The sequence below is a fragment of the Pempheris klunzingeri genome, chromosome 13 (genome assembly GCF_042242105.1).
Source record: "Pempheris klunzingeri isolate RE-2024b chromosome 13, fPemKlu1.hap1, whole genome shotgun sequence".
Taxonomy (NCBI): domain Eukaryota; kingdom Metazoa; phylum Chordata; class Actinopteri; order Acropomatiformes; family Pempheridae; genus Pempheris; species Pempheris klunzingeri.
This window is the reverse complement of record NC_092024.1, coordinates 19,837,197-19,853,908: the sequence shown is the minus strand read 5'-3', so window position 1 is coordinate 19,853,908 and position 16,712 is coordinate 19,837,197. Positions and strand designations below refer to the sequence as shown.

The 16,712-nt window shown below is 40.6% G+C and overlaps 2 protein-coding genes across 2 annotated transcripts; one reads left to right on the top strand and one right to left on the bottom strand.

Moving 5' to 3' along the window:
* Positions 1–345: 345 nt before the first annotated feature.
* On the top strand, positions 346–5,376 carry LOC139212218 (lysophosphatidylserine lipase ABHD12-like). Its single transcript, XM_070842709.1, has 12 exons — positions 346–588; positions 1,246–1,348; positions 1,550–1,669; positions 1,837–1,867; positions 1,949–1,994; positions 3,049–3,178; positions 3,268–3,305; positions 3,671–3,750; positions 4,222–4,304; positions 4,727–4,805; positions 4,907–5,040; positions 5,253–5,376. The coding sequence occupies exons 1-12, from the start codon at positions 486–488 to the stop codon at positions 5,278–5,280; spliced, it is 975 nt and encodes a 324-aa protein (XP_070698810.1). The 5' UTR covers positions 346–485; the 3' UTR covers positions 5,281–5,376.
* Positions 5,377–5,431: 55 nt separating this feature from the next.
* On the bottom strand, positions 5,432–16,465 carry pygl (phosphorylase, glycogen, liver). The gene is made up of 20 exons (XM_070842707.1): positions 16,190–16,465; positions 15,441–15,542; positions 15,231–15,309; positions 14,737–14,840; positions 13,890–14,021; positions 13,192–13,303; positions 12,877–12,959; positions 12,546–12,683; positions 11,912–12,004; positions 11,438–11,584; positions 11,185–11,348; positions 10,056–10,170; positions 9,737–9,838; positions 9,236–9,383; positions 8,050–8,108; positions 7,823–7,964; positions 7,487–7,694; positions 7,265–7,399; positions 7,003–7,069; positions 5,432–6,161 (listed from the first exon to the last, which is right to left on the bottom strand). Exons 1-20 carry the CDS (start codon positions 16,430–16,432, stop codon positions 5,973–5,975), a joined length of 2,562 nt encoding a protein of 853 aa, XP_070698808.1. The 5' UTR covers positions 16,433–16,465; the 3' UTR covers positions 5,432–5,972.
* Positions 16,466–16,712: the final 247 nt, after the last annotated feature.

Below are 16,712 nucleotides of genomic sequence, written 5' to 3'. Positions count from 1 at the left end.
GTCTCCAAAGAACTCCAGTACCCACCATGCCTTGCACTGCACTGTGGTTGTCTTCTATTTTGTTGTGTGAGTGGTATTATATAGGTGAGAAGGAGCATTTGTATCACCAACTGTTTGTTCCCCTTAATGTTTTTATTACATTTAAGGCTTTTTAGTGTTGTTTGTTTCTTTGTTGTCATGTTACTCTTGAAAAAATGCTTTTACTTCTTTGATTTATACTTTTATCAGTAAGTAGATAAAACAGTTTCTGCATGTTTGAATCACTGTATTAAATGTGAACCAATAGCAGCAGAGGATTTGATTAGTCTCAGTTGAACGTTGACCTCTTTTCTCTGTATGTCACAATACTCATGTTGTCAGGAGGAGAGCTCTGCTGGATTCTCCCTCAGTTTCATAACTTAAACAAGGAAAAGGGAACAAAGTGATTCGGACAGGGAGGCATATTTCATTGCTGCAGGAAGGAAATAATTTCACCCGAGGCAGGAATGAAGAGAGCTGTGGTATTTCTGATCACTGTCTACGTCTCAGTGCCGGTCGTTCTCTTCCTGTTCCCCTGGATACTCGGCCATGCCATATTTTCTCACTTATGTAAGTAATGTGTATTTATTCAGTGTACCGTCACATGTTTGGTCACTATAAATCAATGTTTTAGAAGCAGCACAATGCCTAGGCAACCAGATGGGTCACACACAGTGTTGAGGTTACTTTGTGAAAGTGAAAGTATTATTACTCTAATATTTATGCAGAAACACACAATGTATTATGAAGTAGCTTGGTGACCAACTTTTGAAGTTGCAGTAAGAATTATCTTATTGTCTGTTAACACACCATTCTCATTTTGAAAACGATATTAATTTAGATGCACGAAGGTTTAGTAAGACTCACAAACCTACAAAGATTCACAATATGATTTACATATACACAACATAAAATATAAACTAGAATAAGATGTAATACAATACGAATGTGAATCAGTTTGTTCCGAAATGATACAATGCATTGTGATACAATACGAAACAGTCAACATAATACGAACTGATACAATAAGATATCAAACTATATATATATATATATATATATACACACATTATTTTCTAACACAGTGTGTTATGTTACATGTTACATTACGGTAAGATTAGATGCGGTACAATCTGATACGTTGCTATATGATAATTCAATACGATATGATGTGATACAATAACAAACATAGATCATACTGACCTTGTGTGATCTTGTCTGCTGCAGTGAGGTTTCCATTCTTTGTGGATCTTGGCAGACCTGAGGATGTGCTGAACCACACATGTAACTTCTACCTCGACACAGAGGAGGGCATCTCAGTGGGCGTCTGGTAGGTCATTTGTTGGCTCCAGTTTTGTCCATTTAAGTGCATCAGTGCTTGAAAATACCTCGAGCACATGCATATCCCGTACAGGTGGCTCCTGAGTCAATAAGACCACTCAAAAACCTGCTGTATATCCTACAACACAAGACTATTTGTTGTCCTACTCAATCTTTCTCCTCTCTCACTCACTGTCTTTGTGTCTCGTAGGCATACGCTTCCTGCCAGCCAATGGGAGCAGGCCGTGGGGAAAAGCCCTGAGTGGTACCGGGAGACGCTGGGAGACGGCCGTCCTGTTATTATCTATCTCCATGGCAACGTAGGGACCAGGTGGGATGAGAGCAGCAGCGTAGAGACCCTTGAATTGATCCTAATGGAGTCTAGGGGGTATCACAGGCTCCTGGGTTTATCCACGGGCAGGCACTCTGCGGGTCAGAGTAAATGAGACTGAAAGCCACTTCTTTGTCTTCATTCATATTCTCATGTCATTTCTGCAGGGCCATAAAGCACAGAGTGGAACTGGTGAAGGTACAGTTTCTGTTGTAAAGCATTTTTTTGAATGGTTTTGTGTTTCAACTTTAGATAAAATTTGATTTTTGTGTGTTGCAGATTTTAAGTGCTGCAGGGTATCATGTCTTATCTTTAGACTACAGAGGTAAATACACACTATACACAATACACAATATAGTCATCTGCAAAGCTGTAGTTCAGTAGTTCTGTTAACAAAATGAGGTACAAATGTTTATGGAGTAATGAGGCAGGCCAGGGTCAACACCAGAGAGGCTGATCAACACAAGCAAACAAATCCAAGGAGGAGCAGGCAAGAATCCAGTGCACAGGCTGGATGTCAACAGGCAGACAAAAACAGGTTCGGGTTCAGATTTACAGAGGCTAGCACACAAAGACATGAACCACTTGGCAACTTTAACAATGTGGGAATAGTGGGGTTCAGTATCTGCAGGGCTGACCAGGGAGAGTGGAAACAGGTGCGTAGATGAATGGGACAGACAGGTGAAGGGAAAGTTTGAGTGCAGCATGTGAACAGCTCGAGGACAGCAGGGAGAATAACGTGGAGTGTTGGAGAGGAGAGAGTGTGGCACTACTTGACACCACAGTTTTATGAAGATTACTCATAAACATGATTTGACGGGACTCAGAAGTCCACTACAGAAAATGATACATTGCTTCTGTTTTGGGTCTCAGCAACCTCATCTGTAAAACATGATTAGATATAAACAGTTTTCATATTAAGCAACAATATCCCTCAATCCATATTATTGTTATTAGAGTTTTACAAAAGTTTCTTCATAACAGATCCAAAAGGGAGTAGGAACTCCCTGGAGTCAAACATTAATAACATCACTCTAAGGTGTCATACTGTAGTTTATTTGTCTGTAAATGGCCAAACAAAATTTGTATTTATTCATGCCTACCCCATACAACATATAAAACATGACATGTTTTCTTATCTGATGTATCTGTGACAAAGGCAAGGCTTACTACTTCAGTATTTGCAGAAGAAAAGACAAAAAACATTATTGCACATACAGCAGTGGAGAAGTACATTTGCCAATGTCAACAACATAAAAGGGTTAAAGCTGGATGGTCTAAAACAGAATAATCATGTTGTTGATGTGCTGTCTGGTCAGTAAATGTACAGTTTTGTCTGGGTACAATCATGACTTTGAAGGTTTATGTTTTCTGATGAGGTTTTGGAGACTCCACTGGGGAGCCGAGTGAATCTGGATTGACCAGCGACGCCCTCTACCTTTACCACTGGGTGAAGAAACAAAGCAAGGGGGCTCCAGTCTGTCTGTGGGGACACTCCCTTGGCTCTGGGTCAGTTTTTCTTCAGACACTCTCATCAGTAACGTCCACTGTTCATGACACAAATGTATTAAACGTACCCTTTTTTTGTTTTCTCGTAGAGTGGCGACAAACACTGCAGTGAAAATACAAGCGCAAGGTATTAAAGTTGAACTCTTTAAAGCATGACCCCACTGTTTTGGTATATTAGGCCTCTTCATAGAACTGTGCTGATTAACATCTTCCTCGCTCTTCTGTAGTTGTCTTTTATTACATCAGAGCAGATAACTTGTGTGGGTGTGTAGGGCCACTAAGGGCAGTTAACTAAAAATCACTGATCATAAAAGATGAAATCATGAGAATCACAAGCAAATTATTCAACAATACAGTATATTATGTCATGAGGTCAATAAATATTGGCTTTACAAGCACTGAAATTTAGATTTAATCCCCCATCCATCCATCCATACTTTGTGTTTATTCTATAATCTTTTTAATCGTGTTTGATACTATCTTTAATACCAGGGTCTGCGGTTGATGCTTTAATCCTTGAAGCTCCATACACAAGAATTGGAGAAGTCGTGTCCGTCCATCCACTGGCTAAGGTGAGGCCAGCTGTGACATTTTTGTCTGTCTGCTGCCCCTTGGGATGTTTACCAATCCATGAAAACACAGCTGCCTGAATTTTATCTTCTTTCAAACTAATACCATGTGCAAATACTGACTGGAAGACATGGACAGCTTTTTTTTTTTTTTACTGCTGTAGTGAAAATAAATACATAAATTACAGGGGACTCTTAATTAGTCAGTTGATGTGGGATGGTGCAAAATGAATGTCATCATGTTTACAGCACATGACAGGAACTTCAGGCGCTTAATCTGAGACCAACAATTCTAAATCTAATCTAAATATTTAGATACAAATATTAAGAAATAGCTGCTGTATTATCTGCACTCATATTGGGTTAAATTCACAAAGTTGACTCATACTAACCAAATAATTATTTACATTCTACAAGTATTTGTGTGTTATTATTATTAAAGTACAAAGCAGTTTGTTCCCTGTGCCCTTCCAGATGTACATGTTCCTTCCGGGATTTGAAAGCTTGCTTTGGAACATATTGGAAATGAACAACATCGAATTTTCTAATGAAAAAAAGTAAGTAAAACAAAAAAAGGTTATTCATTGAGATTATTTGACTTCTTGGTTGATTCATTTTGCAGGGTTTCCCCACTTTTCTGGTCTTCTAATAACTATTCTTATGTTATGCTCACTTTCAGCTTCATACTTCTATTTGGCGATGCTACCAAAACATGCTTTGCTCTCGCCTTCGCCATATTCTTGTTAGTCTAAACAGCGTGTTTTCACACATTTACTGAAAGATGGAGCAGAAGAAAAAGAGATAGCATGGTCTCTTGTCAGAGTTTGGCGGCCTCTAGGAACACTGGCGAGACAAATTAATATGGAGCCTTTAAATTCCTTGTATATGAATATCATAAAATAGCACTAAACATATTTTATTCAGCCAATGGAAGCCATCTCTGACTGTGAATGTGTATTTTACTCCAACATCTACACAGTTTGAAGACCTTGACCAGCCCGCTTCTTATTCTGCATTCAGAGGATGACAGTGTAGTTCCATATCACATGGGCCTGAAGGTACAGAAGCTATTCATGTGTGCTTCCTTTCACCGCTTCGATCATTTCCTAGTTGATTTCGCTGCCTTCTTGCTGAATTACTTTGCATTTTTTGTCTCCAGCTGTACCAGACATCACTCCAGGCTAAGAAACAACATAACACAGATGTTCAGGTTGAAATGATCTCCTACAGTGCAAATCGTGGATACTCCCACAGCAGCATCTACTTAGATCCCAATCTGTCAAAAGTGGTGGGGTGAGTTTTACAATGTATGTTACGCTTATATTTAAAAACAAGAAAAACAGCCAGTGCTGGTAGACTTACATACAATAAAATACACTGAATACACTGACAAGTGATGCTTGTTTCACAATTGATTCTCATTAAGTTTACTCCTGTCCATACAATCCATGAAAACTCCCAAGGAAACTCAAATAAATGTAATATTCCATTTCTTGTGGTTGCAGGAAATTTCTAGAAAACCTGAGACGGTAGATTGGCCCTCCTTCATCCAGAAAAGTGGGTCTCTCTTCTTCTAGCACTGCTTTGTGTATTTTGCAGAATAAAGTCCAACAGATTCCAACATACAGATTCCTTTTTGCCACAAAACGTGTGTGTTTATGTTCTACAAACTGAATTATACACATTTATATTACACAATACGTTTTTATTTCAACACAGGGACAAAATACTGTCACAAATGATGTAGGTTTGAACATTTTTCTAGCCAAGCTATCTTGCTGCAGACAAAAATACATTTTAGAAATTGTTTCAGTCGGAGCACAGACAGGCTTTACATACAGCACAAAGTCACAGGACTGTCATTAAATATTCAGTTTAGTCAGCAGCTCTGACATCCTACTGAATTCCTGAAATGCAAATCCCCTCCAACCCTGAAGTAGAGGAATGTCTAACATGACCAAAATATTCACCCTCTCAGCTCCACGCTGACTCTTGGTTTACTGCATGTGTTGCTGCTAAACGACTGTAACAGGCTATTTTTAATGAAGGTGCTCTGACTCGGGTGCTTTGATAATAAAAAATGTTCAGAAAAACGTGAGCAGCTGTGATTTCTGCAACACCTTGACAAAGTTCAGTGACGTGTAGCTTGAAGGTTAAAAGCAGAGTGAGGAAGGAAGAGTGGATGATTTGTAAACATGAAGGCAGCCCTTGTTCGGGAAACAGCCTCACATTTTCTTCAGAGCTCTGGCCGTTTCTTCGATGGCCTCTCTTGGCTCACTCGGAGGAGGGATCTTCAGGTCGGTTGGCTCGACGCCCCACACCTCGGTGGCGTACTCTGTGATGGTTCTGTCACTGGAGAACTTCCCTGTGGCAGCAATGTTCTTGATCACCATCTTCGTCCACTCCTTTGGATCCTATAAAGAAAAACAAAACATCTTTGCATTAACTGTCTTTTAAAAAAATACTATATCGATACTATAAACACAAGGAAAAGGAATGAGGGTAAAAGAAATTTTAAAAGCATGCCCTCTTGTGGATGTAAGAAGTTTCTGGCACCAAATCGCCCCTTAAAGCAAAGCTGCCACCAAAGCAGACTAATAACATTCATCAGAAGTGTTTGCAAATACAACCTGATCCAGGACCTGCAAAAAGCAAGTCCATCTTAATCTGAATCTCTTAAGGTTACCTGGAATTACAGAATAATTTCCAAAATGCGATAATTTGGAAATATTTTCCAAATTATTAAAAGTAAGGCTACGTATGTCCTTAGAATAGAATAAGCATTTGTTTGTTTTTATTGTCTGATGATGAACAAATCATTATGCATTTGTGATGCACACAGAAAAGGTAAAGTAGTCAGACTGTTTCTGCTGCCAAAGCTGAGAGGAGAGGAAAAGTAATTAATGCCGGATGAGGCCTATGGAGGAGGATGACGAAGAGTAAAAGCATCAAACACTGTCAGGAATACAGTCGGTAAACGATGCACAATTAAAACAGCTAAAACGGTTATTAAATTCTCCCTCTGTTTGTGAGACGCTGTGTTTTAAACCCAGAGTCACACATGGAAAGCCAAGAATAGTGACATTTTTCCACTGAGCTGTACACATATTGCTCTTTATTACTTTTAGCCTCATTGTGGACTCATTACTTCTGTTCATGTCGACATCCTGTCGGTCTGAATCATGATGAGTCACTTTTTCCCCACTAATCTCACTTCATGGCACAGACTCCAGGTCTGTTTGAAGCAAATGTTACCTGATAGAGCTTGCTGACTTTCTCTTGGCATTTTATGTAGTCTTCATAGTCTGCAAACACTTTGAAGCTGAAGAGAGACAAGGGAGGATTAATATATCAAGTCTGGCAACTCAAACTCAACAGTTTGACATCCATCTTTAGAGGAAAAACTAAGAAAAGAATATTGTTGACAAAAAAGACATAAAATGGTTTTGGTGGCTTTGAATTAAAGAACTGAGTTGCAGCATTTTGGAACATACGAGTGTATCTGTATGATTCTCACCGGTCGTGTTTGAAGAGCATCTCAGTTAAGTCTTTGAAAAGCTCTGGATTTCTGGGGCTGAAATATCCACTCGTGATCTGATCCATCACTTGTTTCAGCTCTGGAATCATCTTGTAGTACGACATGGCATCATATCTGCACAACACAAGGGTTCATTTATTCTTAAATGCATAAACGAGCCATAAAAACATACATATAAGCTGTAAATATAGAATCCTTTACCCCTTTTTGTCCATTTCGGCCACGTCCTCCACCCTCATGCCAAAGATGAACAGGTTCTCCTCTCCAGCCTCCTCGGCCATCTCCACGTTGGCTCCGTCCATGGTGCCGATGGTCAGAGCTCCGTTCAGCATGAACTTCATGTTACCTGTTCCTGAAGCCTCAGTGCCAGCAGTGGAGATCTGCTCGGACAAATCGGTGGCAGGTATCACTGAGGAAGAACACATAATCTGAGTTAACATTCAAATTTTTGCTGAACTATTCCTTTTTATTTGAGGAGGTAGCCCCCCCAAAATAGGTATAGATGTTAGGTGTAACACAGATGTGTCTACACGGTACCTTTCTCTGCTAGAGAGACCCTGTAGTTCTCCAGGTAGATGACCTTCAGCTTGTTTCCCACCACAGGGTCGTTATTCACCACATCAGCCACAGAAGTGATCAGCCTGATGATCATCTTCGCCATGTGATACCCAGGAGCAGCCTGCAGGGAGCGACAATGGGTGACTTACTGTAAAACAAAAACACTTTCAGCCTGTTTATTGGACTTGGTCTTTGTTGTTTGTCACCTTTCCCCCGATGATCACTGTCCGTGGCACAAAAGGTGCCTTGGGGTTCTGTCTGATGCCTTGGGAGACAAAAAGGGCACAAACTCATTTAAAGTGAAGCAGCTTAACACAGAGACACATACACACACAAAACAACAGAACAATACAATAAATGTACATAAATGATATGAATAAAAATGACATCACATTTCGTCAGGTCTCAGGTAAGTCAGGAAACTGAGTGTAAAATACTATGACTTACCTGCACTCACTCATTAGATTAGGATCTAATCTCATGTCCTATCAACCTTGGGTCATATGACACTGGCCTGCTAACTGTCAATACTAAACGCCAGGAAGTTGCATTTTACTTCCTCCTGGTTGATTTTAAGCACTCTGGCCATGTTCAAATCTACATTTAAATATTATTTATTAAGTGTTCCCCAAAATTTGAATTTGTCCACTTGAGTTTCACTATTTATTGCTCACATTGTGCACGTGCTGTTGTGTTTAGCCATGCTAGCAGTGCAGCTTTTAGGACTGCAGTGCTGGTTGGTTCACCACTTGGGTCGAGACTGATATATCTCCAACACAGTTTGATGGATTGTTGTTAAACTGGTTTTGTCATAAATCTTAGTGACTTGAGTGCACAATGAAAACCCCTGTTTTGACGATCATCAGATGGATAGTCATGAAATCTAATACAGACATTCATGCCCCCTCGTGATGAATTGTAATAACTTTGGTGTCTTAACATTTCATGTTGCGACCTTGTCAGGTTAAAATGTTTTATTTGTCCAATATTTAAATTCATGGCCCTCTAGACTAATGAGCTGCTTGCACAGCTGTAGACTCTTGTTTTGTGATGGATCCTCACTTATTAATTTATGTCTTATTCTTTTGTGCATTTTAGATGCAGGGAAAGTCAGCATCAAAGTAAAATGCTTGCTGCACAAAACAGAAGTGCTGATCAAACCTGTCTCCTGTTTGTCACAGTCTGATGACTGCATGGAAAATTCCCACACTTGATAAAAATGGCAGATGCCTCTCATTCTTAGGGTTTGTTTTAACTTGCTTGGAGCACCAGTTGGGTGGGGAATCTTCCACATCAGGGCATGTCAGATTGTGTCATGTAGCTTTGCACTAACAGAGCGTTATGAGGGCTTGTGAAACCTCCTGGCACTGAGTAATGAGTGATTTCACATACGGTTGTACATGGTAATGATGTGCAGGCAGTTGAGGAGCTGCCGCTTGTACTCGTGGATTCTCTTCACATGGACGTCAAACATGGAGGATGGGTTTATTTCCACCCTGTACTCCTTCTCCAGGTACTGGGCGAATTTCACCTTGTTGTCCTGTGGGAAAATCAGAAATACATGACTTGGCAACAAAGGAGATATTCATTGAGGTGAAGCTGCTGAATCACAGGTGCGGCCTGTCCTGTCATGCACTGCCTTAAAAGGTGAAAAATGCTTTGCTGCAATGCACAAATAAATCAGATTGATTATGTTCTGGCCTGTAATTACACACAGAAATGACATTTTCTGGTAACTTTGCATGTGCTTTTTCATTCAGAATCATAGCTGTTTCTCTCTGAAATGTAGTGAAATGTGGTTAAAAAGTAGCTTAAAATTGAAAGTACCTCAAGTACCTAAAAACTGTACTTCAGTACAGAGGTTGTGCCATGTAAATGTACCGACTTAATCACCTGTTTCACTTTAGAGACATCACGGATGAAAGCAGCATCGTCAACAAAGTCATTCAGCTTCTGCAGCTGGCTGAGATCCTTCACATAATCCTCCCCAATGACCTACGAGTGACAGCAAAGGTCACAATGAAATGTGTGCAAAACAAACTGACATGTTCACTACACACCGCCTCATATATATTTGGATGCAACACAGGCTGTGAAAGATTTGATCATGTGACAGTTGGTGGATAAATTGTTGAGGATTCAGGGATCTTAACCACCAGAACATCTCTTGCAACTCGATCATTTATTTGTTGCTCAGGCGGCTCAGACAGACCTCAGCTATAAGCTCAGCCAGTCCGGGGTTGCAGAGCAGCAGCCAGCGTCTGGGAGTGATGCCGTTGGTTTTGTTCTGAAACTTCTCTGGTTCTAATTCACTGAAATTACGGAATCTGTGGAGGAAAAATGTTCGGTCATTGACAAAACTTTTACTTTTGTGCTTTTGAGTAAAATGTCTCAACAACTTTTAGACAGATTGTCTTGGAATTATGTGCAATTAACATCAATGTACTTGTACATTAACGTCCCTGTCAGGATGAATTTTTGAACTTTTAATTCAGCACCATCATCAATTCAAAATTTTACTTTGTCCAATACTGTGGGTTTTTTTTTTAAAGCCAACTACCTGTAAAACTAATGACTTTCCCATCAGCCTCAGCTGTACTTTGTGTTTGGTGGTAATCAGCAAATGTTAGCATGGTAACAGACTAAATAGTTGGTGAACCTATTAAATATTATAACATGAGCATGTTTGCATTGTCATTGTGAGCACATTAGCATGCTGACATTAGCGTTTAGCCACTGGCTTCCATTCTTTTCTGGAAACCAATTAGACACTTGAAACTTGAATTGTAAACATAGAGTTTGCATTAATCTGTCAGTGTTAAATTATTGTAATGAAGCAAAGCACTTAAAGCACAGATTAGTTTGAAAAGCCTGCAGAGCAGGTTCATGTTCATGATAAAGTAAAAATTAATACGGACTTGATGTTTCAAGAAGCTGTTTGCATTCACTACTGTACCATAACACATCGGAGCATTGTTTGCTAAAATGGACAACTAAAATATAAACTATATGAGTTCTTGGGTTTTCAACAGCAGTCACATCATACAATTATTGTGTGTTATTGTGAGTGTGGAACAGAGGTGATGAGTCAATCCTGTGGTTATATTCATGTGGTGTTTAGCACCCTGTTGTAGTGGTCTGCCTCTCTGAGATATGGAGCTTCAATTTGCTGCCTGTGTTTCTTATGCTAATTTGTTACGGTTTATAAAATCTCTATAAAAACCTTTTCAGGAGTCACTGGGCTGTAGCTAGGAGGAGTTTTACTTTGCTGTACTTTTCTGCGTTTCCGTTATTTAGTCTCAGGTTCATGTCTTGAAGCTGTGTGTCAGCAGGGGGCTTACACATCAGTCTTGATGATCTTGGAGTGTATCTCAGCAACTCCATTGACAGCGTGAGATCCCACGATGCACAGGTGCGCCATGTTCACCCTCTTACACCCATCCTCTTCAATAAGAGACATTTTCCTCATCTTGTCCATGTCTCCTGGAAAGACAGCTGCAATCCTCTGCAGTAACAAAGAAGATTCATGAGCCACAGACGTGTAAAAAAACCAGCATTAACCTCTTTATGCAGTGTCTGAGCCTCAGCACTTACATCGAGGTGGACCTGGTTGATTTGGTAGATGATCTGCAGGTGTCTGGGCAGGAGCGTCTCCAGCAGCTCCACGGGCCAGCGCTCCAGAGCCTCGGGCAGGACTGTGTGGTTTGTGTAGGCAAAAGTGCGCCTGGTGAGGTCCCAGGCCTGCAGAGGAGGAGGGGAGGGGTATTTTAAACATCACACCTCAGCTGTGTAGTTCACAAAGTCCAAATCTCTCCTCCTTTCTTGATATAATAATCAAAAACTATCTCTGCCTCCTGTATTCTATTTCTTAACTTGTCTGACATCTTTCCCTACTGCACATGAACATTATGCAACACAGAAATGTCTCTTTCATTTGTCAAGTTTTGTGGTTTTGACCTGTTTTGTGTAACTAACTAGTTCCTAATTTAAGCCTGCTGCACTTATTGTGAGTTACTGTCAATAAACAAAATGGTTGAATTCCAATCAACCAAATCTGACTTCACACACCGTGTCCCAGTCGAGTTTCTCAATGTCCACGAAGATTCTCATCAGCTCGGGGATGGCCATGGCCGGATGAGTGTCATTCAGCTGGATGGCCACCTGGAAAACACAACATTGCGTGGTGACAATGTTGTCACATTAGTGTTGATTTCACCTCCTATAACTGCTGCTGGATAACAAGAGGGTTTGATGTATGAGGTGTTGAAAGGAAAACACGGGGCTACAGGTGCTTTACATGTGAAATACCTTTGAATTAAAGACGCATATTTTGATGAGATTTGCCTTTGCACAAAATCACAATACTATATCTGCTTTGTTTCTCATTCAGCAAAGATTCCTGACTTGGTGTAAAGCAGCACACTCAGCTGTGAGCTTCTTTCTGTTGGTCTCTGCTCTCTTCCACTCATTTGAATCTATTTCATTGCTCGGATAAGTTACAGACTTTGAATTAGGAGGTTAGAAGTTTTTGTACAAGAGGAGAAAAAAAGCTGTAAAGATCTTAATGACACTGACACCAGGCGCCTCTGGTCAATAACTGAGTTAAGAAAAGAAGTTACATGTTATATCCATTTCTGCTGCAGACACTCATTATGTGAGATTCTGTGAAATTCACAGATAAATGGCTGATTTTGGAGCTTACTTTGTCTGGGAAGCTCTCGAAGGACGTTCGGCCAGGACTGCCTTTCTTAGTGGTTTTGAAGCGGCGGATGATGTCTTGGAGTGTGGCCGCCACAACAAAGTACTCCTGCTTCAGACGAAGTTCTTTTCCTTCAAAGAACTACAGCGTACAGAGGAGACCACGGGGAGAGTTAAGGCCTTTAGTTTGGACAGAAAAGATCAGTGTGACAAACACTAAAAAAGAAAGTGTGGGTTTCTTGTGGGAGAAGAAGATCTTGTGATGCTAAACCATCAGTATCACCTCAACATTTAGAATCATCAGTATGTGCTTAATGACAAAATATACAACTTACATTGTCATTGGGGTAGAGAACACGGGAGATGTTCTCTGCCAGATTTCTGTCCAGAACAGCCTGGATGTAATCACCAACATTAACTACAGACAGATTAAGTGTATTTTAGTTTCTTATGTTTCACACATACAGCCAAAAAAAAACTCTATAGGAAACTATGGCAATTTATTGATTAATCACAGTTATTTTCAGCACAGATAATCTTGACTTTTGTCAAGTGCCAGTGTTGCAGCAGTTTCCTTCTTTCTTTTCTGATGAAACCTTTAAGGAAATGCTGAGACTCTTGCAAAATGACAAAGTTGCTTCAGCACTCACAGTCTCTCAGGTTAAAGTCGTTGGGGGCGCGGGCGGACCACAGCCTCATGGTGTTCACAGTGTTGTTCATGTAGCCAGGGATGGGCGTGTCGTACGGCATTGCCAAAACCACCTGCGCAGAGAAAAGGGAAAACAGTGAGTCCGCAGGAGGATACCGCCTCACAATGTACAAACAACTCTGCATGAAAGTCTGCATAAAAACATTTCCCAGCTGGATTCATATGCTTTCAAAGGCCTACAAAATAAAAGCCTGGAATCTTACCCAGGGGCTGCTATTGAAACTTTTGGATGGGGTAAAAAACAATAGAGTAATACATTATTAACAATACCAAATAGAACACTTAAAAAAAACAGGGAAATGATATCAATAAACAGCTGCTAAGGCATCAGACAAATGGGCCTCTGGTTATTTTGTGCTTCATTGTGCTTTGAGTTTCTTTGTGATAATTCTGCATGTCTTTGTAGATTTTAGACACGTTGCATGTGTTTGTAGACATTTGTGTATCTCTTTGTTGTGATTTCCCATCTATTTGTACTTTTGCATGTCATTGCAGTTGTTTTGCGTCTCTTTGTGGTTGTTTAAGCTTCCTCATTTCCAGCTAAACTTGTGTAAACAGTCACTTCATACAGAAGCACCGGTCTTGGGCCCCTTCTGGGCCCTGATCTTAGCTATCTGTACCTGCTCTTATCTTCAGTACCTGAGTGTCGACCCATTTGGAGCCGTCTCTCGTCTCCTCTACTCGTCCATAGAAGTGAACTGGCAGCATATACTCAGGACGTGCTTTCTCCCACGGGTTCCCATGCCTCAGCCAATCATCTGCCTCCTCCACCTACAATAGGCCAGTCCAGACAAAGATAAAAAGCTTTAATGTGACGCAACACCCAGCAGGGGAACAGAGAGAAACAAGAGTCAAGCTCAATCAGGTGCATGATTAGATCACATTATGAGTGAAGTGCTGAATAAAACGCACCAACTTTCTCTACATCTACTGATCATTAGCTGGAGGGACTGAACATGTAGGTTCAACCACCCCGGTGAGAAAACACTGAGCTTAAATCCAGTTCAGTGTTCAGAAGTGCATGTTTACACTGAGGGTTTGAACAGCAAATAGCCAGAAGAATTCAAAAGGGCAACAGCCTTTGATTTGGGGATCTCTTATCAAAAGATACGCAATGTTTATTTTGTTTTTTCATCTAAAACCAGCCAACACCAGCTTCTGCCACGAGCTTGCGCTCACTTCAGTGCCGCTAAAGGTGTGCAGACCACAAGCTAAGTTCCTGTTAATGTTTAGCTTTTGATGTATTGTGACCTAATTCATTTCTACTTCGGCCTTGCTCCACTTTGACTTCTGACAGCATGACAACAGAATCCTTCAAATGAAAAGATAAAAGATACTATCTACTATCTCTAGTGAGAGATACTAGTATGTTTGTAGGGAAACAACTCATCATTTTAGGTCAAATTAGGCTCATATGTGTTTCTAGAGTTGAAGACAATTGATTGAATTGATTTTTTGCAGAAAACATGTTTCTAGCTGCTGTTACCTGCCAGCCGTCTCTTATCTTCTGGTTAAAGATTCCATATTCATATCGAATACCATAACCATACGCTGCAAGACCCAAGGTGGCCATCGAATCCAAGAAACATGCTGTGTGCAGAAAAAACACCTTCACAATTAGACCTAAAATATTAGAAAAAAAAACCTCCATAGTGCAGAATTGAGAAACAAACTGACAGTTCAGAGTGATGGTGGGGGAAGTGTAGCGTTAATTTGTTCATTTACACATGGGGTTGCAACATTTCTGTGGGTTCAAGTTGATTCAAATGGTGAAGAGAGGCAGAAGTATTTGATGGACAACTGCCAAAACAGCCTTGAAATTACAATGGAGCATTGTGGTAATGGAGATAAAGTGTTTGCATGCAAACTGACTGGTCTTTCCTACATTCTCAGGGTTCTACGACAAAACTTTGACTCAATTTAAAACTGTCCTCTCTTTCTCTCTGCCTCTCTGAAGTTTAAACATTTGCAGCCTTTTACCTGCCAGTCTGCCCAGACCTCCGTTCCCCAGACCTGCATCCTCCTCCATCTCCTCCAGCTCCTCCATGTCCAGGCCAAGCTACAGCAGGAGGGATCATAAAAGTCTACTGCTGACATTTATATGACTAATTGAGAGGTTTGCAAAACTGCACAGTCACTATTTGTGTTAAACATGTGTGTTTGTGGTTGTTTCCTGTAAACTTGTCTGACCTGGTAGATGGCTTCATCGCAGGCGTTCTGCAGCCCCAGGTTGATCATCGTGTTTTGGAGCGTCCTGCCCATGTAGAACTCCAGAGATAGATAATATACTCTCTGGACATGTGAGAAAAACAGGAGGACTTAATAATGTATCATACTTTATAGATCAAAGATGAACTCAAAATAAATATGGTGGTGAGGTGCAGAAACTGCAGCGTAGAGCAGAGTGGTGAATGAATTAGAGTGGAACAAGCAAACACTCTGCACGCCTGCACAAAATAGCAGTGCAAACATGATGCAATGACTGAAGAAAACTGTACCTCTTGGAAATTTGGAAAGTTTTATGCCACAGTAAAAACATTGCACAAAGTTACTTCACATAAAAGCATGAAAAAAACATGTCCAAGACTAAGTTCTTTGATATAAAAACCCGGGTTTCTTTCAAAAGTAAAAAGTAAAATAAACCCTTAAATTACTTGAAATGCAACTTAAGTGAGGATTTGTACTTGAAGACAGAGCGTGTGTCATAAATGAAGTTCAAAACAACATTCAAATGTCCCACACATGAAATATGTATATATTTATGGTCAGTTTTTGGTTTTAAACATGTATCAGTCCCTAGTTTCATGTGTATATGAAATGTATTTTTTGCAGTATTGATTTGTTTGCTTTTGCAGCTGAATACTTTGAAGTATACGTGGAATGAATTCAGTATGAGGTGTAGTTTGGTTTCACATTGACACTGAACATACTGATCTTACCTTTGGATCTGCTTCATAGTAAAACTGCTGTGTTCTGATCCATCTCCCCACCAGGTGATCTCTCACAGTGTGAGCCAAGGCAAAGTAATAATCCCTGGGTGTTGCGATGTTTCTGTCTTTCACCAGGGTGAAGTGCAGGTGACGATTGAAGCCCTTCTTCAGCTCTGCAACATTCTCCACTCCCACAATCCCCCTGATGCTGATCTGCTTGCGCTTCTCCTGGTCAGTGAGAGGGGTCGCCATGCTGGGTGGGCAGGTTTGGCCTGAGTTGCTGTAGCTGTCCTGGCTGGAAGTGAAGTTGAAAGGTAAGATGGTGGCACTTTTTCATGCAGCAGTCTCCTCCTTTTGCTGCTTTTCATTGGTGGGTGCAGGGGGAGGGTGTTTCCCCGGCCGGCCCCGGCTGAGCTGCAGAGCAGAGCAGCAGGAAAAGGTGCACAGAGAGACTACAGATATGAAAGACTGGAGATTTTGTGCAGTTTAGGTTGGCACCAATTTCCATGATTTACACTTATAAGTCATATTT